This window comes from Haliotis rubra, unplaced genomic scaffold (genome assembly GCF_003918875.1).
Source record: "Haliotis rubra isolate DU_JTF1 unplaced genomic scaffold, ASM391887v1 Scf387, whole genome shotgun sequence".
Classification (NCBI taxonomy): domain Eukaryota; kingdom Metazoa; phylum Mollusca; class Gastropoda; order Lepetellida; family Haliotidae; genus Haliotis; species Haliotis rubra.
In genome coordinates, this window is record NW_025767065.1 from 371,008 (window position 1) to 396,199 (window position 25,192).

Consider the following 25,192-nt stretch of genomic DNA (forward strand, 5'->3'; position numbering starts at 1 on the left):
TGTGTTGAAACAACTGGTGGCATTACACAAGTTAATACCAATATTCTTTATTTCTAAATGGTAAATCCTACGAGCGAGTCCTAGATTTTCAGGATACCATGAGAACGTCGGGTGGAGCTGTCGGGTGGCTGAAACAAAGGTAACCTCAATCAGACAGACCTCATCTATCCGGATACCTGAGAAGCCAGGACACCAAGTAAAGCTCGTGGCTGCATAATGCTTTGTTATGAGGACAACACAGTCGGCATACAAACACCAGTCTTGTACTCTTTTATATATTAAGATGTAAAATTATAAAGCAATGTGTGTAGGTGTGTGAACCTACGTGTGTGCACATGGCGTGTATGCGCGTTTGTGTGTGTAATAAAACATTAAACAGTAGTATATATCCACATGTTTACTGATGCAAGATTCATATATGCGGGCGAGTGCCCCATGAGAGAAAGAGCGTGCTTCCGGATATACAAATTGTTTACCAGCCGTGTAGTGATAGCATGACCTCAATAATTATCGACTGGGTACAAATTCAATCTACTATATTAACACTGAATTTTGGTGAACTGATAACTTTAGCGACCTGACCCTTCAAACAACTGGCCTTGACTGTCAGTTCCTTACAGAATTACAGCGTGTTGTAACACTCTTCAAAATAATCACCGTACTTTAAGACATTCTTCAAATAATTACCGCATGATATAACATCTTCCAAATAGTTTACGTCACGATATACCATCTTCCAAAAAGGTTACGTCACGATATACCATCTTTCAAATAGTTTACCTCACGATATACCATCTTTCAAATTGTTTACCTCACGATATACCATCTTTCAAATTGTTTACCTCACGATATACCATCTTTCAAATAGTTTATCATGTCTTTCAAATTGTTTACCTCACGATATACCATCTTTCAAATAGTTTACCTCACGATATACCATCTTTCAAATTGTTTACCTTTCACGATATATCCATCTTTCAAATAGTTTCACCTCATGATATACCATCTTTCAAATAGTTTACTTCATGATATACCATCTTTCAAATAGTTTACCTCATGATATACCATCTTTCAAATTGTTTACCTCACGATATACCATCTTTCAAATAGTTTACCTCACGATATACCATCTTTTCAAATAGTTTACCTCACGATATACCATCTTTCAAATAGTTTATCTCATGATATACCATCTTTCAAATTGTTTACCTCATGATATACCATCTTTCAAATAGTTTACCTCATGATATACCATCTTTCAAATTGTTTACCTCATGATATACCATCTTTCAAATGGTTTACCTCACGATATACCATCTTTCAAATAGTTTACCTCATGATATACCATCTTTCAAATTGTTTACCTCACGATATACCATCTTTTCAAATTGTTTACCTCACGATATACCATCTTTCAAATTGTTTACCTCACGATATACCATCTTTCAAATTGTTTACCTCATGATATACCATCTTTCAAATAGTTTACCTCATGATATACCATCATTCAAATAGTTTACCTCATGATATACAATCTTTCAAATAGTTTACCTCACGATGTACCATCTTTCAACTAGTTTACCTCACGATATACCATCTTCAAATTGTTTACCTCACGATATACCATCTTTCAAATTGTTTACCTCACGATATACCATCTTTCAAATTGTTTACCTCACGATATACCATCTTTCAAATTGTTTACCTCACGATATACCATCATTCAAATTGTTTACCTCACGATATACCATCTTTCAAATTGTTTACCTCACGATATACCATCTTTCAAATTGTTTACCCTCACGATATACCATCTTTTCAAATTGTTTTTCCTCACGATATACCATCTTTCAAATTGTTTACCTCACACCTCACGATACACCATCTTTCAAATAGTTAACTTCACGATATACCATCTTTCAACTTGTTTACCTCACGATATACCATATTTCAAATTGTTTACCTCACGATATACCATCTTTCAAATTGTTTACCTCACGATATACCATCTTTTAAAATTTCACTTACCTCACGATACCATCTTTCAAATAGTTTACCTCACGATATACCATCTTTTCAAATTGTTTACCTCACGATATACCATCTTTCAAATAGTTTATATTCACGATATACCATCTTTCAAATTGTTTACCTCACGATATACCATCTTTCAAATTCGTTTACCCTCACGGTATACCATCTTTCAAATAGTTTACTTCACGATATACCATCTTTCAAATTGTTTACCTCACGATATACCATCTTTCAAATTGTTTACCTCACGATATACCATCTTTCAAATTGTTTACCTCACGATATACCATCTTTCAAATTGTTTACCTCATGATATACCATCTTTCAAATTGTTTACCTCCGATGATATACCATCATTTCAAAATTGTTTACCTCACGATATTGCCCGATAACTCATCTTTCAAATTGTTTACCTCAACTTGTTACCTCGCGATATACCATCATTCAAGTTGTTTACCTCACGATATACCATCATTCAAATTGATTTTCGATATACCATATCTTTCAAATTCGTTTAATTTCACGATATACCCATCCGCGATATACCATCATTCAAATTGTTTATTTACCCTTCACGATATACCATCTTTCAAATTGTTTACCTCATGATATACCATCTTTCAAATTGTTTACCTCACGATATACCATCATTCAAATTGTTAACCCCACGATATACCATCATTCAAAATTGTTTACCCCACGATATACCATTTCAAATTGTTTACCTCACGATATACCATCTTTCAAATTGTTTTTCCTCTTTGATATACCATCTTTCAAATTGTTTACCTCACGATATACCATCATTCAAATTGTTTACCTCTACGATATACCATCATTCAAATTGTTTACCTCACGATATACCATCTTCAAATTGTTTACCTCACGATATACCATCTTTCAAATTGTTTACCTCACGATATACCATCTTTCAAATAGTTTACTTCACGATATACCATCTTTCAAATTGTTTACCTCACGATATACCATCTTTCAAATTGTTTACCTCACGATATACCATCTTTCAAATTGTTTACCTCACGATATACCATCTTTCAAATGGTTTACCTCATGATATACCATCTTTCAAATTGTTTACCTCACGATATACTTTCTTTCAAATTGTTTACCTTACGATGTACCATCTTTCAACTTGTTTACCTCACGATATACCATCTTTCAAATTGTTTACCTCACGATATACCATCATTCAAATTGTTTACCTCACGATATACCATCTTTCAAATTGTTTACCTCACGATATACCATCTTTCAAATTGTTTACCTCACGATATACCATCTTTCAAATTGTTTTCCTCACGATATACCATCTTTCAAATTGTTTACCTCACGATATACCATCATTCAAATTGTTTTACCCTCAACGATATACCATCATTCAAATTGTTTACCTCACGATATACCATCTTTCAAATTGTTTACCTCACGATATACCATCTTTCAAATTGTTTACCTCACGATATACCATCTTTCAAATTGTTTACCTCACGATATACCATCTTTCAAATTGTTTACCTCACGATATACCATCTTTCAAATTGTTTACATCACGATATACCATCTTTCAAATTGTTTACCTCACGATATACCATCTTTCAAATTGTTTACCTCACGATATACCATCATTCAAATTGTTTACCTCACGATATACCATCTTCCAAATAGTTTACCGCGTAATATACCATCTTTCAAATAGTTTACCTCACGATATACAATATACGATATACAATGGTTCACATAGTTAACCTCATAATATACCATTTTTCAAATAATTACCGTATGGTATTACATCCTTCAAATAATTACCGTATGGTATTACATCCTTCAACTAATTACCGTGTGGTATTACATCCTTCAACTAATTACCGTGTGGTATTACATCCTTCAACTAATTACCGTATGGTATAACATCCTTCAACTAATTACAGTGTGATATTACATCCTTACAAAACGTTATCGCGAAGCAAACAACTTCTAATATCCTACAAATATAACGCATGCTGTACTATCCCGCAAATACTGGCCACCAGTTATAGGATGTAGCATTAACTAGTCTAGCAATCAGATTGAGTGATTGAGCATGAGGCTAGGTGAGTTCGAAACACCCTCCCTTATCATACAGGCCAAGAGTAGAACATCGACGAAAGTCATGTCATGACGTCGACAACTCCGTCTGTCACTACCTTGACGTCTACGGCCTTGCACAACGGCGGCGGGGTGAACACTGCCGGGTCCTGGATGCCAACAGTGACGTTCATGAAGTTGGAGTTCTGATACATCGGATCTGTAAGGACGGTAATATGTTGTATAGATTTCCTTGTACACTGTCAACGTACAATCGAACTGGGGCAGTGGGTAGCCTAGTGGTTAAACCAGACCCGGATTCGATTCCCCACCTGGGTACAATGTGTGAAGCCCATTTCTGGTGTCCCCTGCCATGATATTACTGGAATATTGCTAAAAGCGACGTAAAACCATACTCTTTCACTCACTTCAATCAAACTTGATTGAACCAACCATCAGATGAGTTGAAATGAGATTCAAGATGATCTCACACATGTAAATGCGTGTGGGTTTGTGTTTATACGAAACAGTCTTATAGCGATAGCACGGTGACACAGCATGCCACGGGTTTAACATTAAATACCCCCACTCATTCACATATGACACATAAACCCGTGAAGATCCGGATTAGAATTGATCTTCAGTAACCCATGCTTGTCATAAGAGGCGACTAACGGGATCGAGTGGTCCAGCTCGTTGACATGCCATCGTATCTCAATTGCGTTGATCGTTGCTCATGCTGTCGATCACTGGAGTGTCTGGTCCAAACTCCATTATTTACAGACCGCCGCCATATAGCAGGGGAATTGCTGAGTGCGGCGTTAAACAACAAACAGGACACAGGACACAGGAGCGATCAGCTCTTGATCTATCCCCTTGTTGCCTAGTGACAGCCAGGGTAACAATAATGACCATATTGTAACGTTTTTTGTATGACGCGCCCCAGGGACAGATACCGACCTTCCTCTCCCCGATTATAAAAAGTGAGTCAGTGAGTTTAGTTTTACGCCGCTTTTACGGGGATAACGGCTATGATAACTACAACATGGCTCGTAAAAAATAAAACACAAAAGAAAAAAACAAAAAAAGACAAAAACCCGAACAGGTGGAGGTAGATCTGTGGTAAATGTGTACGGACAGTGCAGAGATCCATTGAATCCCACCCTTTCAGAAAGCATTACATACACAAGCACGCACGCATGCACGTACGCAAGCACACACACACACACGCGCGCGCACAATATGTGAGTGAGTATGGTTTTAAGCCGCTTTTCGCAATATTCCAGCAATATCATGGCGGGGGACACCGGAAATGGGCTTCACACATTCTACTGAGGTGGAGAATCGAACCCGGATCTTTGGCGTGACGAGCGAACGCAGTAACCACTCGATTATGGAAGATAGTGACTCGTAATCGAACTAGCGAGCTTACCTCCATTGATGTCCCCAATGAGCGTCTCAAACACCGGAATGATGGGGAACTGGCTGAAAGACATGTGGTAGCTGATGTTGTTCAGCTGTCCGGTGAAGCCAAGGATCCACAGCTCGTCGTTGGGCCCCGCCCCTCCCAGCCACGTCTTGCCCCACGTCATCACGGCATCCTCTGTGGGAATGTGAGTGAGTGAATGAGTTTTGCACCGATTTTAGCAATATTCCAGCAATCTCACCACTTGGGGCACCAGAAAGGGGCTTTACACAATGTACCCATGTGGGAAATCGAACCCGGGCCTTCAACGTTACGAGCGAACGCTTTAACCACTAGGTTACCCCACCACACTCTGTGGGAACAACATAGTTGTGTACGTAGTAGTAAGTGGACTGAGTGAGTGAGTGGGTGAGTGAAACCACATCATTACCAATTGATGAACAGCCTTTCTTTCCAAAGAACATAGGCAAACATCAGACTGGCTCAAAGTTTCAAATGCCATCAGCATGATTTTTGAAAAAAGATATATTTTTGGATAACAGTTGATAAATTATTAAATGAAAGATGCTTTGATCACTTTACATTTGTTTAAGTTTTGGCGGGGGGCAGTCGTCTTAGGCGGTTTCACTCGCTACTCGACAAGGGCCAACCAGGAACCTTTTATGTCAGATTGCCCGTACAATGATCCTTGCATCTTAGTCATACAGGCTTCTCAACCAACATTGTGTCTGCATGAGTGTGGGAATCCCCCACCTCAAGCCGACATGATATAACCGTTTCACTCACTCATTCACTCACAGTTTCTGGAGAGTAGTCAGTCAGATGAACGCAATACCTACTTGGAGTGCATAGTCTCTCGAACGGCTGTGTCAGCGGAGTCTTTATACAGTTACCTCCCTCTATAGTGTACAGGATCCGCTGCGACAAAGATGAAACCGGAAAGATGGAGGATTGTAAATGAACCAGATACAATAAACACACAGGCATGTTTCAAGTCACTCTGTTTAAAGACATTTAATGTTGGGTAATTTGAACAAGAACACCTTGAGTCTCACATCGAGGAGGGCGTATATATTTACGTTTCAAACTCGGGTCAAGGTTAGGAGGACGTGGCCACCCAATGTTACCTCGGTGTAGTTGTAGATGAAGTCCACCTTGTGGTAGACGCCGCCTGTCGTGCCGCTGGTGGAGAGAGCCAGTCTGGTGTTGTTCTGGTCGTAGGCAATCCTTGTTAGCAGCTGTGAGTGAGTAATTAGTGTATGAGTGAGTAACTGTGAATGGCGGAATGGTGAGTGTGTAGATCTGTGAAATGAGTGATTTTGTGTATGTGTGAGGGAGGGGTGGGGTGGGGTGGGGTGGCATGATGGAATGAGTGAGTGAGTTGGTTTCGAATGAGTGAGGAAGGAGTGAATGAGTAGGGATCGAGTGAGTGAGTAGGGGTCGAATGAGTGAGTGAGTGAATGGGTTTAAGGGGATCGAATGAGTGGTGAGTGAGTTAGTCGGTGGGAGGTCGAAGGAGTGCGTCGAAGGAGTTGAGTTTTACGCCACACTCACCAATATTCCAGCTATATGGTGGCGGTCTGTAAATAATCGAGTCTGGACCAGACAATCCAGTGATCAACAGCATGAGCATCGATCTGCACAATTGGGAACCGATGACATGTGTCAACCAAGCCACCCGATCCCGTTAGTCGCCTCTTGGGTCGCTGAAGGTACATTCTAACCCGGACCTTCACGGGTTGAATTAATTGGGGACTGAGCGATTGATTGTGTAAGTGTTGAAGTAACGTGACATAAGCAAGCAGGTATCCATCTTATCACCTGCCTTCAGACATGTCTGTGACACTAAACGCAAACGAAACTTGGAACTATGGTCATTTATAGAGGGTGACCATTGTGTCAAGTGGCACCTGTGGGATTAATCTAATAAACTTCCTTGTTTGTTGTGTTATACCCCACTCAACACAAGTACATCACATCACGAGTATCGATCTACAAAAATGGTATACGGGTTGGTTGCTGAAGACCAATTTTAACCCGGATCTTCACGGGGCACACAATCTATTCGATTTCAAAGACACATGTACATTCCACATAGACTAATACCGACATAAATCGACCCCAAAACACGTCAAGTCCAAACATTCATTACACAACAGTCTCGTTTCCTATTGACTGGGTCCCGTCCTTTTGCGCAACTTACTACAATAACCAGTCCAGAATTTTGAGACCAATTCATTTAACTGGATACATAATTATTAATCAGTATTATTTGATACATCTAAGCACTTGTATATTGCAACACTACGCTCCTGCTAATCCCTGCGAACACGTTGTGCAGCGTGCTCTGTCGTACAGCCAGTTCTGACAAACGGAAACCTGGAAATCGTGGAAATCTCAAATCGAGGCTCTGCCGCTCGAAAAGTTTGGCGGTCTGGTACGGACTTGGTATTATATCAATGACATTGTGCGTTACAGTACTACACTGAATAAGAGCGAAAAACACATAACAGATGTAACCAGTGAGCCAGATGCATTGTGAACCATTTTAGGATCTCTTCAAACAGGGGCAGTCTGTGACGTCTTGTTAAGGTCATGCTGCCTACACCTCGCCATAAAATATAGAATTACGATGTTAATAAAGTTTAAAATTAAAATTCATTTACAAATACAATTTTCTTATGAAACAAGAAATTGGAATTCAGTGTAACCATAGTTGTTTGGGATGTCTATTTTCACTTTCACACGAGAAACTTCGGATCGGCTGAAAAGTAGGTCATTGTCTGAATAGGTTAATGAGACTCATGTTTCGGTTTGGGTCCAAATAATTTTCCAGTTATCTTATCATTCCGTTGTTATAGAGAGACAGATCCTGTCTACAGTACAGGTTACGTACCTCGTCTAAAGTAACCTGCCCCTCCCGGAAAATTCCCCCCATAGGTGCTCTGGTAGCCCTCCCATTGGGGGATAGTGCAGAACTGATACTCCTGGGCCACGACCACTCCCAATACTGTCACCAGCAACACTAACACCCTCAGCATGGCGAGTGTAGAATCAGCAATGCTGTGACCTATAGCACTTATCTGTCGCACAGGGGTCTCGAACATGAATCAGTTTTCCTTATCTAGGTATTGCCGACCTTTACACAGAAGTCTCGAACATGAAAAACCCCTATCTGAGGTCTTGAGGTCAACCTTAAGGACTAAAAGACTTACGGAGTTCCGTGCCAACCTTAAGGACTTCAGTATCAACCTTAAGGACTAAAAGACTTAAGGACTTCAGTGCGAACCTTAAGGACTTCAGTATCAACCTTATAAGACTAAAAGACCTTTAGGATTTTCAAAATATATGTAGGAAAAGATACAATAGAAAAGTTCAGCTTGTAGAGTTGCAGAATACTTTGAAATATTGACTAGTCAATTATCATTCTTTTTCAGATTCTGACAGTTGACTCTTTCATTCACTTTCATGCTTTTGATTTCTGAAATGACGCAAATACATAATTATGGCCAAAATGAATGAAAGGAATTATCGGTAATCCGTTATTACGTTTGTATTATAAGCTATTCCACTATTTTTATCTACATAAAAGAAAAGAAACGTGCTGTGTGTAAATGTAAAGGAAACGCTTCCGGAACATCAGACTGTTCAAACAGAATGTAGTGTTCTGTACATTAACATACAATATTTGAATAATGTCTGTTTCTCATTCATGAGATAATATATTAACCCTTTCTCAGTGATTTGTAAAGGTTTTCATTGATTGAATTATGCCTGTTTCAATGAGCAAACGGTTCCAACTTGTCCTTTGTCAAAATATGAATCACACATAACCTGTCGGTGACGTGTTCACCCAGAAGCGGCGTAAAACCATACTCACTCACTCTTCACACTATCCCCGTGAAGATCAGGGTTAGAATTGGTCTTCAGTAACCCATGCTTGTCGTAAGAGGCGACTAACGGGATCGGGTGGTCAGGCTCGCTGATTTGGTTGACACATGTCATCGTATCCCAATTGCGTAGATTGATGCTCATGCTCTTGATCACTGAATTGTCTGGTTCAGACTCGATTATTCACAGACTATCGCCATACAGCTGGAATATTGCTGAGTGCGGCGTTAAACAACCAACCAACCAACCAACCAACCAACCAACCAACTTCACACAAACTACACCATACCCTACGACCGTCTATGTTTTTGTAATGTTTTCTTCACGTCCTACACAATAGGAACATAAACGTGGTCCATTTGTCGTTCCGCGGGGTCGGGTTTCCATGGATACACATTAAACACCTATTTCTGCCTTTGTTTGTTCAGGTCGAGGCCCAACACACAAAATAGTTCAGTTTGTTGAAATACTAAATAATCTCATGTAAATGGAACATATCCTCCTTTACAAAATATCAATAAATATTATCACGATAGACCCGTTGTGTCAGTTATTGTGAGATAACGTTGAACATCAATATATATCATTTCAGGTGATTTCTGTAAACTAACCTTTATAAACGATCTCGGTAAATGCCTGTTACGGCTTCCCAGTTTATCTGAGTAAATATTATGAAAGCTGTGATATGTATCTATATCCGGAGCCTGGGGGGCTCCAGACAGCAAGATAGCTTAACCTTTCAAGTAAATTCGGCGTTTCGTTTCAAACCGTGCGCTAAAACGGTCTGTGAAAAACAGTAAAAGGAAACTTGCTGTGTTGAACACAAGTAGTTATATCTTTCTGTAACAACTAGCTGGTACAATAGGTGTTGGACTAAAATTTGGTCCAAAAATTATTAAGTTATCTTACTTGAACCAAAAACCTCAATCCAAATCGTAAAAATTAATATTATTCCTTTGCGCCCGTTATTCAACGCAGGTGGCCATTTACAAAAACGACAGAAAAAATACGATTTGTATTACTGTAGCGCTTGGTCAAAGGCAATATGGCCGACTTTAGTCACATATGACGTCACGGGCGAAAAGGCCACGTGAGTCCAAGCGTAATTAGCATAATGGCAGAAGCGGAGTTAACAGAAACTGTTTTTAAATATACTGAAACCAACGTTAGTGGGCCTTTGGAAGAGACTGGGTTCCCATTATTCTTACTTGATGTGCAACGTCTTGAGCAACTGACAAACACCCACGTCTACGTGTACATCGCAACGCACAAATATATTCCAGACCAACCATTACAAAGGTGCGTGGACTGGATTCGAACTCGAAACTTCAGTCGGGGAAAACGATCGCGTGTCGGAATGTCAGATTGTGAGTTTAGCTTTACGCCGCTTTTAGCAATCTTTTAGCATTGCACCATCTGGGGAATCGAACCCGGGTCTTCGCCGGACGAGCGAACGCTTTAGCCACTAGGCTACCCAACCACCCCTTAACAGAATTGGACTTGTCCGCGGCAATGTCAGCTCATGAAGGAATGCTTTCTTTTCTATAGAATAGTTTAAGACACTATACACCTATATATGCCTGAGATTTGATAAGATAATGGATCAAGTTAAGATTACAGTCACTATGCCGAGAGTCGCGGTTGTCCTAGTGTTATTGGCGTGTGTTGTTAACGGTGAGGAGATATGTGCTCCCAACCAATGGGAGGAATTCAGGCTGTCGTCACGGGGACGGAGGAGGCAGGGACGTTGACGCTGATTCAGGTAAGACGTTGTAACGCTGACGTTACCATCAACACTGTAGACACTGATATGTATGTATATCTGCATTGTATTGTGAGTGTAAGTGGACGATTTCAACAGCGTGAATACTTCAAGGTTTCAGCACACATTTCTTCATCATCAGTGACTACAGACGGCAGTTCTGCAGTGTCGTCACTATCTGTAGACAACGCACCAATGACCTGGTTACAGCATTGTGCAATAAATGACACAAGACTGTATACTCCACACACTGCTTAAGAGTTAGCAGGGTTCGCCCAAAATTAATGCACGGAGATGGGCGTCTGTAAGTTATTCGTTACATGAATATAAACCACTTGCTATATGGTGTCCCTTCTCGTGAATAATTAGTTTTAGGAGCTCCACCCACGGTGGAATTTTCTGATTTATGAACGGAAAATATACAAAGCATTTTGGAGCATATTGCTTACCAAAATAGCAATGTCGAAGCATGTGTTACAAAAAGCATGAAGTTATTTCATTTCTATTTTCTGCCAGAGTTCAACCCGATTCTCCTTTGATGCCAACAATACCAGAATAGCCGCTTCTACATCCGGGTCTCGAAATGGCAGTGGTTTCCAGAAGGACTTCCTGTTCCTGTATCAGACGGTAGCGCTGTCAGACATATTAAACACACATATGCGCACGCACGCACGCACGCACACACACACACACACACACACACACACACACACACACACACACACCACTTTAACCTTGAAAGCTTGGTGGCCATTATCATTCTCTTCCTGGAGAACAAACAACTACTTGTCCCCAATGAATGTTTTTGGTTAGACTAGATATCCAGCAATCTTCCTTGGTCGCAGGATGCGACTTGACGTAATGGACCGGGTGATCAGGGAGAAGGTTGATTTGTGAGTGAGTAAGTGATTGAATGTGGTTTTACGCCGCATTTGGCAATATCAGAGAAACATTAGCAACCTCTACTAATGACTCTTTATTAGTTTGCCAATTGGAATCTCGTTACTTTAATTGACATAAATTTTATGATTTATCCTATAAAAATCAAAGAACGACTCAGGCTGGTTGGTTGTAAGGCTGGGGCGGGTGACCCGGATACCCGGGACGGGTGGGTAATGAGTTGGACCCGTCTCAATACCCGGACCCATTATGATCAATGTAAATGTTATCCTTTCATGATTGAAAGGTTGCATTGTGTTTGAACATTTAGACATAATCTACAGTCACCTGTTTTGAATATAATACATGGTTAAGATATTGAAAAACTCGAAATTTTAGCCTCCGAGCTGAAGAACATATTGCCGTTTCTTACAGGAATTAACATAACGGGTATCAGGGTATAGTATGGTAATAACGGGTGGGGTACCCGGGAAGAACATTTGGATCCGTCCCAGCCCTAGTTGGTTGGTTGTTCAACGCCAGCTACATGGCGGCGGTCTGTAAATAATCAAGTCTGGACCAGACATTCCAGTGATCAACATCATGAGCATCGTTCTACGCAATTGGGATACGATGACATGACAAGTCAGCGAGCCTGACCATCCGATCCCGTTAGTCGCCTCTTACAATAAGCGTGGGTTACTGAAGAACAACTGTAACCCGGATTTTCACGGGCTAGAGCGATTAAGGGGACACTTTATCTTGCATACCCTGTTTAAAACGGCCAAAAGAGCTGAGCATCTGTGAGCTATGTTCCAGTGTTGCTGTGTTTGTTTTCACCAGGGAAGAGTGTACATCATAGAAGGAGGAAGATGTCGGGCATATCAACTCCTCCAACACTTCCCTTCTCCATGTCTTCCTCGTAGGTTGCTTGTGGTCAATATTATTATCGAAGATAATAGACTTGGAATGTATTTTCCACTCATATAACCTATCACAATAGAAAGATAAACGGTGATCATTTTCCGATATTTGCAAACTTCCATTTTATATATGACGACACGCTGTTTCATTGTTGAGAGCAATACCATAGGACGCCATCTCCATCTATTGTTCATGAAAGTGACAAACTACCTGCCAATATGGAAACATGATTAAGAGAGCGAAACTCGCTGCCTGAATCTGCGAAGAAAGAAAGAAACCAATATATGCATAGAAATACCGTTAAACTGGATATTTACAGCACGTTTAATGATTAAGTGAAGTTTAACGCCGGTTTGGACGGTATTTGAGTTATATCACGGCGTGACAGCTTTACGTAAGAGGAAAACCCGAAGTAATGCAAGCCTTATAAACAATGTTAAAAATCACCATCTTTATCATCTGTCATTGGTTTCCTCTCCAGAGACCTTCACGTCGACCTGGGCCATGATGTGGGACGGATTTGTCACTTTTACCGACAAACTATTTATGTTTGAGTTTGTGGGTGATCTACACGACCTGTACTGTCACGTGCAAGTGTTGGCTTACACGAAACTTCCTGTCTATATGCAGCAAAATGGAACTGTCGACCAGGGTGAGTCTCTAGATCCATTAAAATTACTCATTGGAATAGTTAAATTTGGTATGTAAATAGTTTGCATTGTGACCTATTTACCACGTTTCTTAATTGACCTTGAACTTTGTCCTTGCCATAAAATTCTTTCAAAATGCTTGGTTCTGTATAAATTTTCCCCCGAAGCTGATATTTGGCACAATGTAACTTATAATGATGACAATAACTTATTCAAATGTAGACTGTGTTTAAAAAAAAAAATAAAAACATTATTTTATTAACTGTTTTAAACAGCTATCAAAGCTAAAACGTAGACTTCTTTAATTTGAACTCACTGTATATCGCTCGACATGAACTGGGAAATTTATGGTTGGAGAATAAACATCACCCTAATGTTGTACATTTAGGTACGTAGGTCGCATCTTTAAAACTTGTAGTCATTCACTTTAGTTTAAAGATATATTACTTGTCATATCAATGTGTACACCCATGTTTGATGGAAGGCCAGTTGTTGAAATCATGACAACACATGATATGTTACTTGTCATGTTGACGTTGTATAAACTGCCCCACAACAGAAAGGATACATCCATGTTTGATGGTTATAGTAAAACCCTGAAGAACTTACATGAGAATTATGCGATCTCAGGCATCACGTGGTTTCATGCTATTCAGGAAATTGGTGAAGCACCGTAAATTTGGAAAGTGATATTGTTCTAATCTTGCTTGTCTGATTAATATAACACCAGTCAACTAACATGAATAGAATCAGAGGGTTATAATGAGTTGTGTGACTGACGGCTTCATCGAGTACATCATGGAGTGTCACTCATACTATCAACCACTGGTTCTCACCGTGACATAGCTCTAATCTTGCTGTCTGATTATTGTTACAAGTAGCTAACAAGAACTGGATCAGCTTCATCGAGTACATCATGGAGTGATACTATCAACCACTGGTTCTCACCGTTAGCTCTAATGATTATTGTAGTGACTGGATCAGAGGGATGTATTGTGTGACTGAGTGTGCTAGACGTTGCTGAAGCAACCAACCACTGGTTTGTCGCCCGTCTAATCTATCTGATTGTTGCATAAAACATCTTCCATCTCATTTCCTGCTTTTTAAAAATGTGATTTGATTTGGTGCGGGATTACATCTTAATGTGTGATTGGAGCAATTATCGTGATGCCAACCAAATAGCTTAACCCCTTATAACGCTAATCTTGCTGTCAGCATCCTATACTAACTAAATTTCCGTCTTTTTCTAAACGATGATCTGTTATGATACGTTAATAATATATCTGTAATGAGTGACGCGCGCTGTCACGGAGAGAGGCAGTTTAAGATTACCCAGATATAATTATGACAAAACCGCTTCAGCTGTAAACGAAAATACTTTTCTAGCATTAGAATAGTGCTTTAGTTGTCATTACGACGGAATCAAAATGCCGTGAAGATAACGGCTATATTAACTACAACATAGCTCGTAAAAAATAAAACACAAAAGAAAAAAAACAACCAAAACCCGAACAGGTGGAGGTAGATCTGTGGTAAATGTGTACGGACAGTGCAGAGATCCATTGAATCCCGCCCTTTCAGAAAGAATTACATACACAAGCACGCACGCATGCACGCACGCAAGCACACACACACACGCGCGCGCACAATATGTGAGTGAGTATGGATTTTAAGCCGCTTTTAGCAATATTCCAGCAATATCACGGCGGGGACACCGGAAATGGGCTTCACACATTGTACTCATGTGGGGAATCGAACCCGGGTCTTCAGCGTGACGAGCGAACGCTTTAACCACTAGGCTACCCCACCGCCCCTACACAAGAAAACATACTGACACATATACGCGCACAGACGTCCGGAAATTGTCACGTAACATATTATGATTGCAATGATAGCAAGAATGTTGACGTCTTCCTGTCGAAAATCCCGGATCAGTCCTTGACCTTGGCCCTGCAGCTCTATCAGTTCTTGGAGGATATAGAACAGCTACGATCGCTAGGATTTCTTCCGGTATGTCTTCAGTACCACCAGGTGACCCCACACCACATTTACCTCCCCTTGTTTTTAAAGGAGCATGGGTATTGTGCGACTCAATGTATCGTAACGGTTTCAGCCTGGGAACGATGTTGGCTAAGGCGTACTGTCATTTCACTGTTGATGGAAAGGAGCAAAATAATTGTGGTCTGAGGTTTGCCATAAAAATATACTCCGTCGACCGGACGTGAAGTGCATTTGAAACTGACAGTTATCTTCCAGATCCCGTTTTCCGCACGACAGCCTACACTAATGCAACCCTGGGGATAAAGAACCCGGATGTATTCACGCTCCCGTCTATCTGCAAGACAGCAGAAGTAGAGGTTTGTTAACTGTCCTTGACCTTTTGTATCATACTTTTAAATAGATAATACTTGTCCACTCCTAAAACCATTGAAGAGAGCTAAGTAATTGGAATTACGGTATTCATATTCGCCTTTTGCTTAAAAAATAACACAATTAGTAGGGGCGACTGGTTCATAGAGACGTGCATCAAGCAATCACTGTGAAGATTGTGACAATGAAACTGGAAACAGGTGCGTCGAATGAATGAATGTCAAATCACTAGACACGAAGCCTTGACATTTCTGAGGAAATAACTTTAATGATGCCAAGGCCTTGAATTTAAATTGTGCTTTGCATTAATTCCGGCGAAATAAAACCTAATAAGTCGTCACGTCAGTATCAGAAACAACGACGCGTTTTGACGTTTGGTGTGTGACGTGGTTATTCTCCTCTACCCGTCTCCATTCCATTAGGGTACATGCCCTGGACCCATTCAGTACCATTACTGTAATTAAAGAACCGAATTCGAAATACCCGTCCAGTCAGATTACACCCATAAGCGAGAACAAATCTACACAAAGTCAGTGATAAATGGAAATGGAATGGTGACGTCACTTCCAAAATGACGGTATGGTAGCGAATGGGTTCAGGGAGAATGTCATAATAGTACTGGAGCTGCATTTATATCTCAGTTGGTCAGTATTTATATCTCAGTTGGGATGAAAGCTCCAAGTGATGCAGGTCTATCACCTCGGTGCCAACAACGAGCACTTGCATGGTGCTGAAAAACATAATATATCAGAATGTAGATAGCGTACTCCGAGAATGAAGGCGAGCTAACATACCACTCATAGGACATTTTATAGAGTTGGTATCTGTGTGAAACAGTTATTAGTTTCATGTTGTAGTGTAGGTATTGAACCATCAATAAACCAGGCTATGACTGCTCCCGGAGTGGGGCGGCGGGGTAGCCTAGTGGTTAAAACGTTCGCTCGTCACGCCGAAGACACGGGATCCGTTCCCCACATGGGTACAATGTGTGAAGCCCATTTCTGGTGTCCTCCGCTGTGATGTTGCTGGAATATTGCTAAAAGCGGCGTGAAACCAAACCATACTCACCTAATTGTTCCCGGAGTACACAGGGATACTATGTTCCCAAAACTAACTCAGTTGTTTGTGTTTTTCAGGGCACTTTCGACGCTCCAGACTATTTCATCGGATTGAATTTCGAGTGAGGTTGTGTAGGGTTCTCCCAAGGGACAATATCTTAAGTAACTGTGAATAAAGTGAAAGGAGTATTCACTTTTATCAAGTTTGTCTTGTAGATGAAGTTTCAAAATTATGGTGATATAAATAAAATAAATCCCTAGTTTGTCGATGCCTTAAAAGACGTTCACAATTCTTTAACAGATGTGACAACTACTAACAAAATTAGATCAATTAAAACCAGTTAGACTACTTATTAATGGTGTTAGCACAGATTTCGTATGAGTAGTTAACGGAATTACTTAAAGTAGCTGCATCGAGACCTTCGCTGGAATCAAACCGGCGTCGTAGTAGGAAGATGCAAGTACACACACATAGGGGCCACCCTACCTAACAAATACCGTTAGTCGCCTCTTATTACAAGCAGGTGTTAATGATCATGAAGACCATTTCTAACCCGGATCTTCACGGGTAAATAGATCTGTGTATGATTAGAGGTCTGATGTCTCTGCAAGACGTGTTTAGTTGTTACTGAGGACCCAATCTGGCATCAATGTCCACCACCACATCCAGACACCCACGTCTGCTACTGCAACATCATGCAGAATTAAGGGGCGGAAGTGAGCTTTGTGGTTAAAGCATTACGCCGAACACCCGGGTTCGATTCCCTAAATGTGTACAGTGAGTGAAGACAGTTTCTGGTATCCCCTGTCGTGATATTCCTGGAATATTGCTAAAAGCGGCGTAAAAGTATTTTCGCTCACTCTCAGAATGAAAAGTAAACTTCCTAAAATAAGTGTTGGTGTTAATTACCAAATGCCTGGTTCTGACACCAAAATCAACATAGAAACCTTAAATGTATAACATGCTATCTCAATGTGGAAGCATCTTTTGAAAGCGTGAGTGAGTGAGTATGGTTTTACGCCGCTTTTAGCAATATTCCAGCACTATGGCGGCAGGGGACACCAGAAATGGGCTTCCCACACATTCACACATTATAACCATGTGGGGAATTGAACCCTGGCCTTCGGCGTGACGAGCGAACGTTTTAACCACTGGGCCACTCTTTAGAGTCCACCGCCACTCTTTAGAGTTTAAGAGTTCGTACAAAGACTACTGACGCAGGTGAACCTTGCCCTGATGTATTCGACTGTTTTGTTCACATCCCCGTCTGTTTTTGTTCAACGCCTTTTTATCAAACACAAGCAACATGTATTTATGGTTTCACATTTACGTAAGTTTTGATCACACGGAAACCTTTGATCCTACAGGTGTCAGCACGTGTGTTACAATAACAACATGTATTAACCAACTCTATCTGTGTAACTGCTTGTAAAATATTGGGATTATTAATGTTTGTCGTTTTGCAATGCATGAAAGATGAATTGGTTCCAGAAATAGGAGGTGAGATCAGGAATTAAATAGGACTTGGTCTGAGGAAAGAACCTTTGTATATATATTGCGCATAGAAAATGTGAAAAAGTTGCTCTGGGGTATTTACAAACCGCTTTTTCATTTGATGTCAACAAAACCAGAATAACTGCTCCTACTTCCGGGTCACGAAATGACAGATGGTCCCAGAACAACTTCCTGTTCCTGTACCCGCAGGTGGCGCCACCACCACACGTGTTAACCTTAAACACAGCAAGTGCGCATGCGGCGTACAGGCAGATCTGGGTTTGAAATGAGATTCTATGGTGTACTAATAATCATCATCAAAGGAGCACTACATTACAATGGCACTTTAACGCTTGCATATTTTATTTTCATATCGACACCAAATGAATAAACGGCAAATACGTTTTTGGAATATTCAATATTTTGAACCAAGTTGAATTGTTTAGATAGTGTTTGTTTGTTGTTTAACGCCAGACTCAGTAATTGTTCAGCTATATGGCGGCGTTTTTAAAATAATCGAGTCTGGACCAGACAATCCAGTGATCATCATCATGAGCATCGATCAACGCAGTTGGGAAGCGATGACATGTGTCAATCAAGTCAGCAAGCCTGGCCACCCGATCCCGTTAGTTGCCTCTTATATCTAAAGATTTCTATAGGTTTAAACTTTGCTGTACAGCCAATGGCCATACATGACCTTATACCTGGTATAACTGGCATATAAACGTTTTTGCAGCGATCGAAGAACCCTCAACATCTGACGAAATTTCCCGAACAATGACTAGATCTGGTTGACATTGTAAACCCCAGTTACCCTTCTATACTGTGGAAAAACCCTTTATACTAGAATTTCCAGAACCGGATAGACCAGGTACAGATTGGTCGACGGTGATGGTCCCTGGAGATCCTAGTTGATCGAGTATACACAGATATACTATGGTAGATCCAAGATCGTGTAGACCCCGGTAAACTCTGGTAGATCCCGGTAGAAGTTATCGGATTTGGTAGAGCCTAGTAGACCAGGTAGTCCAATGTGCATTGGTAGATTTCGGTCTGCCCTAATAGATCTCAACAGTTCGAAAATCAACTGCTTTGAAATCGTTTAATGCTATTAGCAGAGGTTTTAACAAAGATTTCGTATAATTATGGAAATGGTTTCCGTCACTTGTTCGGTTTTATAAATAAAAACGCAACCCACTCCTATGTTCTACAGCTCAGAAATGCTCTCCATACTTTTACAATAAATACATCAGTACATAGCCTGACAGTGATCTTTGATGCCAATCCTTACTGAAACTTGAGTCTGATAAAGTCGCCCAAAGTGCTGAGAGTACCAGGGGAAGAGAAAATACCAGTTTAGCTAGTTTAGAGGGAAATAGTGTCGCCTTCAGCATAATGGATGTGATAATATGGGCACAGGCACGAGAAACAACAGCCTCGAGACCATCCAGAAATAACATCGGATTTCAGTTCTTGGTATAATAACATCGGCAACACACAGCACAAAGAAATAACAACTCCTGGCTGATATAACCTGTATTGACCTACACCGAGGGCATCATAGAGGATGAAGCCAAAATATAACAAAATGTATACGAATTTATATATAGTAACCTATTGAATCTACACTAAATAATGTGCAAGAACTGTGAGATCAAATAACACATTTGTGAATCTGGCGGGTTGATCCACAGGAAACAGTGACATTATCTAAACAAAGAGCATTGTTCGTGGGGGAAGATACTGGAGTCCGTGTCTCTTTATTTGAATGTGTCCTGTTCCGAAGTGCTTATGTACAGATATTTAATTGTTTTGCCTCAGGATGCTCAGGGGAATTTTTTTTTTAAAGGTCAATGAAGCAAAGACTTCAAATGAAATATGATAAAAATAATATTCTAGAATTTTAGTCTAGGAGCAATGATTAAAATGATCTTGACATGTCTGCCAAAGTGAGCCTATCGTATCGACTAGTTGAACATATCTAAATTCAGAAACATTAATTCCATTTTTTCAGTCCGTCCACCAGATCAATATAGTCGACCTGTGAGGTAAGTATAGGTTGTATGTGACCAGATCTAACCTGGTAGCCCCGCGAGGGGTGGTCGTTTGTGAAACCGGGGATGATCAAAGGGCTTATGAGATGAACTTGTAACACTGTTCCACAACACTTTGGTATTGACATGATATCTGCCGATACTTAAGCAGGCTCGGTTCTGTTCTGCCCCGGGGCATTCGTTCAGACGTCTGGAAGATGAGCACACTAAGATGAAACTCATGTCCAGAAATACCGAATGTAACTATTTACTTCCATTCTGCTTCTGTACATGTGTGCGGGCGCGTCTCATATGAGCATTGGTGACTTATACATCGCAATAATTATGAGTGAGTATGGTTTACGCCGCTTTATGCGATATTCAACAACCCCCATAATTATGACATTGATACAATTAATTATTGACACAACTGATACAAAACCAAGAAGAAAATATTCCTCTCACTTTATTCATACAGTCACTCAAAACATCTCACTATGGGACAACCTATCACAACCTCACTGCAAGTTCAGTCCGATAAAATAATCAGGCGCGTCGAAAGTACCCTGAAATACAAAAACAACAACACAACGTCAGTTTGGAGGAAAATAGCACCATCCCTATGGACTAGGTGGTGTAAAAGCTGTAACACATGTATGTCTGGCCAACAGAGGTTCACTAAAGGATAAACATAGTATTATTAACCTTACTAACTGTAGGTTAGCAGTATGTACTAAGGGGGATCACTCTCATCTGACTTCCTGTTCACGGCCATGTGCTCACAGCCACTGTCAGCATCAAAGTTCCTTATAGAGCTTTCTACCACGAAGTTCAACCTTGTAACTTAACCACTCTATGTTCTACAGCTCAGAAATGCTCTCCATACTTTTACAATAAATACATCAGTACATAGCCTGACAGTGATCTTTGATGCCAATCCTTACTGAAACTTGAGTCTGATAAAGTCGCCCAAAGTGCTGAGAGTACCAGGGGAAGAGAAAATACCAGTTTAGCTAGTTTAGAGGGAAATAGTGTCGCCTTCAGCATAATGGATGTGATAATATGGGCACAGGCACGAGAAACAACAGCCTCGAGACCATCCAGAAATAACATCGGATTTCAGTTCTTGGTATAATAACATCGGCAACACACAGCACAAAGAAATAACAACTCCTGGCTGATATAACCTGTATTGACCTACACCGAGGGCATCATAGAGGATGAAGCCAAAATATAACAAAATGTATACGAAATTATATATAGTAACCTATTGAATCTACACTAAATAATGTGCAAGAACTGTGAGATCAAATAACACATTTGTGAATCTGGCGGGTTGATCCATAGGAAAACGTGACATTATCTAAACAAAGAGCCTTGTTCCTGGGGGAAGATACTGGAGTCCGTGTCTCTGTATTTGAGTGTGTCCTGTTCCCAAGTGCTTAAGTACAGATATTTAATTGTTTTGCCTCAGGATGCTCAGGGGAATTTATTTTTAAAGGTCAATGAAGCAAAGACTTCAAATGAAATATGATAAAAATAATATTCTAGAATTTTAGTCTAGGAGCAATGATTAAAATGATCTTGACATGTCTGCCAAAGTGAGCCTATCGTATCGACTAGTTGAACATATCTAAATTTAGAAACATTAATTCCATTTTTTCAGTCCGTCCAACAGATCAATATAATCGACCTGTGAGGTAAGTATAGGTTGTATGTGACCAGATCCAACCTGGTAGCCCCGCGAGGGCTGGTCGTTTGTGAAACCTGGGATGATCAAAGGGCTTATGAGATGAACTTGTAACACTGTTCCGCAACACTTTGGTATTGACATGATATCTGCCGATACTTAAGCAGGCTCGGTTCTGTTCTGCCCGGGGCATTCGTTCAGACGTCTGGAAGATGAGCACACTAAGATGAAACTCATGTCCAGAAATACCGAATGTAACTATTTACTTCCATTCTGCTTCTGTACATGTGTGCGGGCGCGTCTCATATGAGCATTGGTGACTTATACATCGCAATAATTATGAGTGAGTATGGTTTTACGCCGCTTTATGCGATATTCGACAACCCCCATAATTATGACATTGATACAATTAATTATTGACACAACTGATACAAAACCAAGAAGAAAATATTCCTCTCACTTTATTCATACAGTCACTCAAAACATCTCACTCATGGGACAACCTATCACAACCTCACTGAAAGTTCAGTCCGATAAAATAATCAGGCGCGTCGAAAGTACCCTGAAATACAAAAACAACAACACAACGTCAGTTTGGAGGAAAATAGCACCATCCCTATGGACTCGGTGGTGTAAAAGCTGTAACACATGTATGTCTGGCCAACAGAGGCTCACTAAAGGATAAACATAGTATTATTAACAATACTAATTGTAGGTTAGCAGTATGTACTAAGGGGGATCACTCTCATCTGACTTCCTGTTCATGGCCATGTGCTCACAGCACCAGCCACTGTCAGCATCAAAGTTCCTTATAGAGCTTTCTACCACGAAGTTCAACCTTGTAACTTAATTGCAACAGCATGACTCATTAATAAGAGAATGGTATGTTGACAATGGAACAGAAATAACAGAGAAATAACAACTTCATCCAGCAGATATCAACAACAGATAAGGCCATACTGATGGTCGGTATGTATCCTCAATGATATCTCTATACCAACATCTTCATCTCTAATCACCCGACAGGAAAGTATTTCTTCGGAATATGCAGTTAATTGTATTGTAACATCGACCTTCACTTTCGACTGGTGCTGTTCACCTTGGTCGAGTTTCACTGTCAGGAAACAATGGTTGGTGGGTGGAACTATCTATGATGGAGAAGAGTTTCCAAAATAAATAGCGGAAGTCTTATATATATATTATTTTTAAGAAAATGTTTTTGAGATGGGGTTGTGATGTCTGTAATCAATAAAAATATGTACAATGTCAAGTATAGATAACAAACCTCTACTTCTACTGTCTTGCAGATAGACGGGAGCGTGAATACATCCGGATTCTTGATTTTTTCAGTGGCAGTGGGGTAGCCTAGTGGTTAAAGCGTTCGCTCGTCACGCCAAATTCCCGGGTTCGATTCCCCACATGGGAACAATGTGTGAAGCCCATTTCTGTTGTACCCCAGCCGTGATATAGCTGGAATACTGCTAAAAGCGACATACAACTAAACTCACTCATTCAGATTCGGTGGAAGGTGTGTAGAGACTGACCATTATCGACAGTTCAAGTCTGCTGCATGGTGATGGGTATATTGTTGCCAGACAGCACCTGTACGTGAAAGTACAGATCATGTACAGGACCCACAAACTCGTATATAAACAGTCTGTCCGTTGTATCGAGAAACCCCTCCCACGTGACGTCCCAGGACCACGTGAAGTTCTCTGGAGAAGAAACGTATGACATCAATGATTGGCAGATGGTGGTGCCGATTCCAGCAGTGTTTCAGTAACATCAACATTTGATGTGGAAGGATAGCTCCAAATTTCATGAACAATGGATCGTTACACTCATCTTGTTCCCAATAAATCCATTATTTCTACATCTGAGCAATTAGCTCTGAAAACAGTTTAAGTGCAAATGTGTAAATATCTGAAAATAGTTTCATTTCCTCTTTCGACGTGTGGGGTATTATTGTAAATTAGATTTGAAAATACATATTTAAGATATGGGACTATTCGCTACCTACGAGGAAGACATGGAGAAGGGAAGTGTTGGAGGAGTTGGTATGCCCGACATCTTCCTCCGTCTGTGATGTACACTCTTCCCTGGTGAAAGCAAACACAGTGACATTGGAACATAGCTCACAGATGCTCGGCTCCTTTGGCTGTTTCGAATTTCGGTATAGATGTTATAATGTCTTAAATCGTTGCTTCTTTAAACCATTAAATGCTATATTGATATTAACGATAAAAGTTAACTATTGTTAAAAGTGTGCTACTTGAACGACATGAATTAGATTTGAACAACTTCCCAAGCCTATAACAGCACCTCATCCCCATACCTTACTTAACATATAAAACACCTAGTATGGCTGCAATAAACCTGAATTAAGTTGTAACAATACAATGCACGGATATCGTCTACAGCGAAATTCTTTTGAAAAAAATCAGCTTAGTACAGTGTGCGAAAGAGCCACTGGCCCGCTAGCCCGTGGCTAGTAAAATCCAGTCGGGCCAGTAAATCTCCTCAGTCACTGACCCGACTGGCTAGTGAATTTTCATGGGGGTCATTTTGTAAATATATCACTCTCTCCATTCAAGAGTATGGGCTGATAAAAATGTCCATCATATTAGCAGCTTCATGATGAAACCTGTGTCATGCCGAGAATATCATATTCTCATATGTTTTTGTAATCTTTTGTTTAGTTTCTACATGTGGGGAATCGAACCCGGGACTTTGGCGTGACGAGCGAACGCTTTAACCCACCGCCTCCGGATGGTATTAATAGCACATATAGTTTTGAAGGCCGCGTAGAATATTTTAGAGGTATGATGGAGGAGAAAATATTCGAGTCTGGTCCAATTAATCCAGTGATTGATATCATGAGCAACGATCCACATA

The 25,192-nt window shown here is 40.4% G+C and overlaps 2 protein-coding genes across 3 annotated transcripts; one reads left to right on the plus strand and one right to left on the minus strand.

Annotated features, from left to right (window-relative positions):
* Positions 1-31: 31 nt before the first annotated feature.
* Positions 32-8,634, minus strand: LOC124286602 (mammalian ependymin-related protein 1-like). The gene is made up of 6 exons (XM_046722977.1): positions 8,442-8,634; positions 6,673-6,783; positions 6,385-6,463; positions 5,552-5,722; positions 4,239-4,339; positions 32-128 (listed from the first exon to the last, which is right to left on the minus strand). Exons 1-6 carry the CDS (start codon positions 8,481-8,483, stop codon positions 81-83), a joined length of 552 nt encoding a protein of 183 aa, XP_046578933.1. The 5' UTR covers positions 8,484-8,634; the 3' UTR covers positions 32-80.
* Positions 8,635-11,066: 2,432 nt separating this feature from the next.
* On the plus strand, positions 11,067-17,358 carry LOC124286611. Of its 2 annotated transcripts, none has more exons than XM_046722990.1 (6): positions 11,067-11,198; positions 11,715-11,825; positions 12,921-12,999; positions 13,483-13,653; positions 15,908-16,008; positions 17,158-17,358. In XM_046722990.1, exons 1-6 carry the CDS (start codon positions 11,121-11,123, stop codon positions 17,203-17,205), a joined length of 588 nt encoding a protein of 195 aa, XP_046578946.1. In that variant the 5' UTR covers positions 11,067-11,120; the 3' UTR covers positions 17,206-17,358. The 2 variants fall into 2 exon arrangements, with proteins under 2 accessions (XP_046578946.1, XP_046578947.1); XM_046722991.1 differs by having other exon boundaries at positions 15,908-16,002.
* The last annotated feature ends 7,834 nt before the right edge of the window (positions 17,359-25,192 follow it).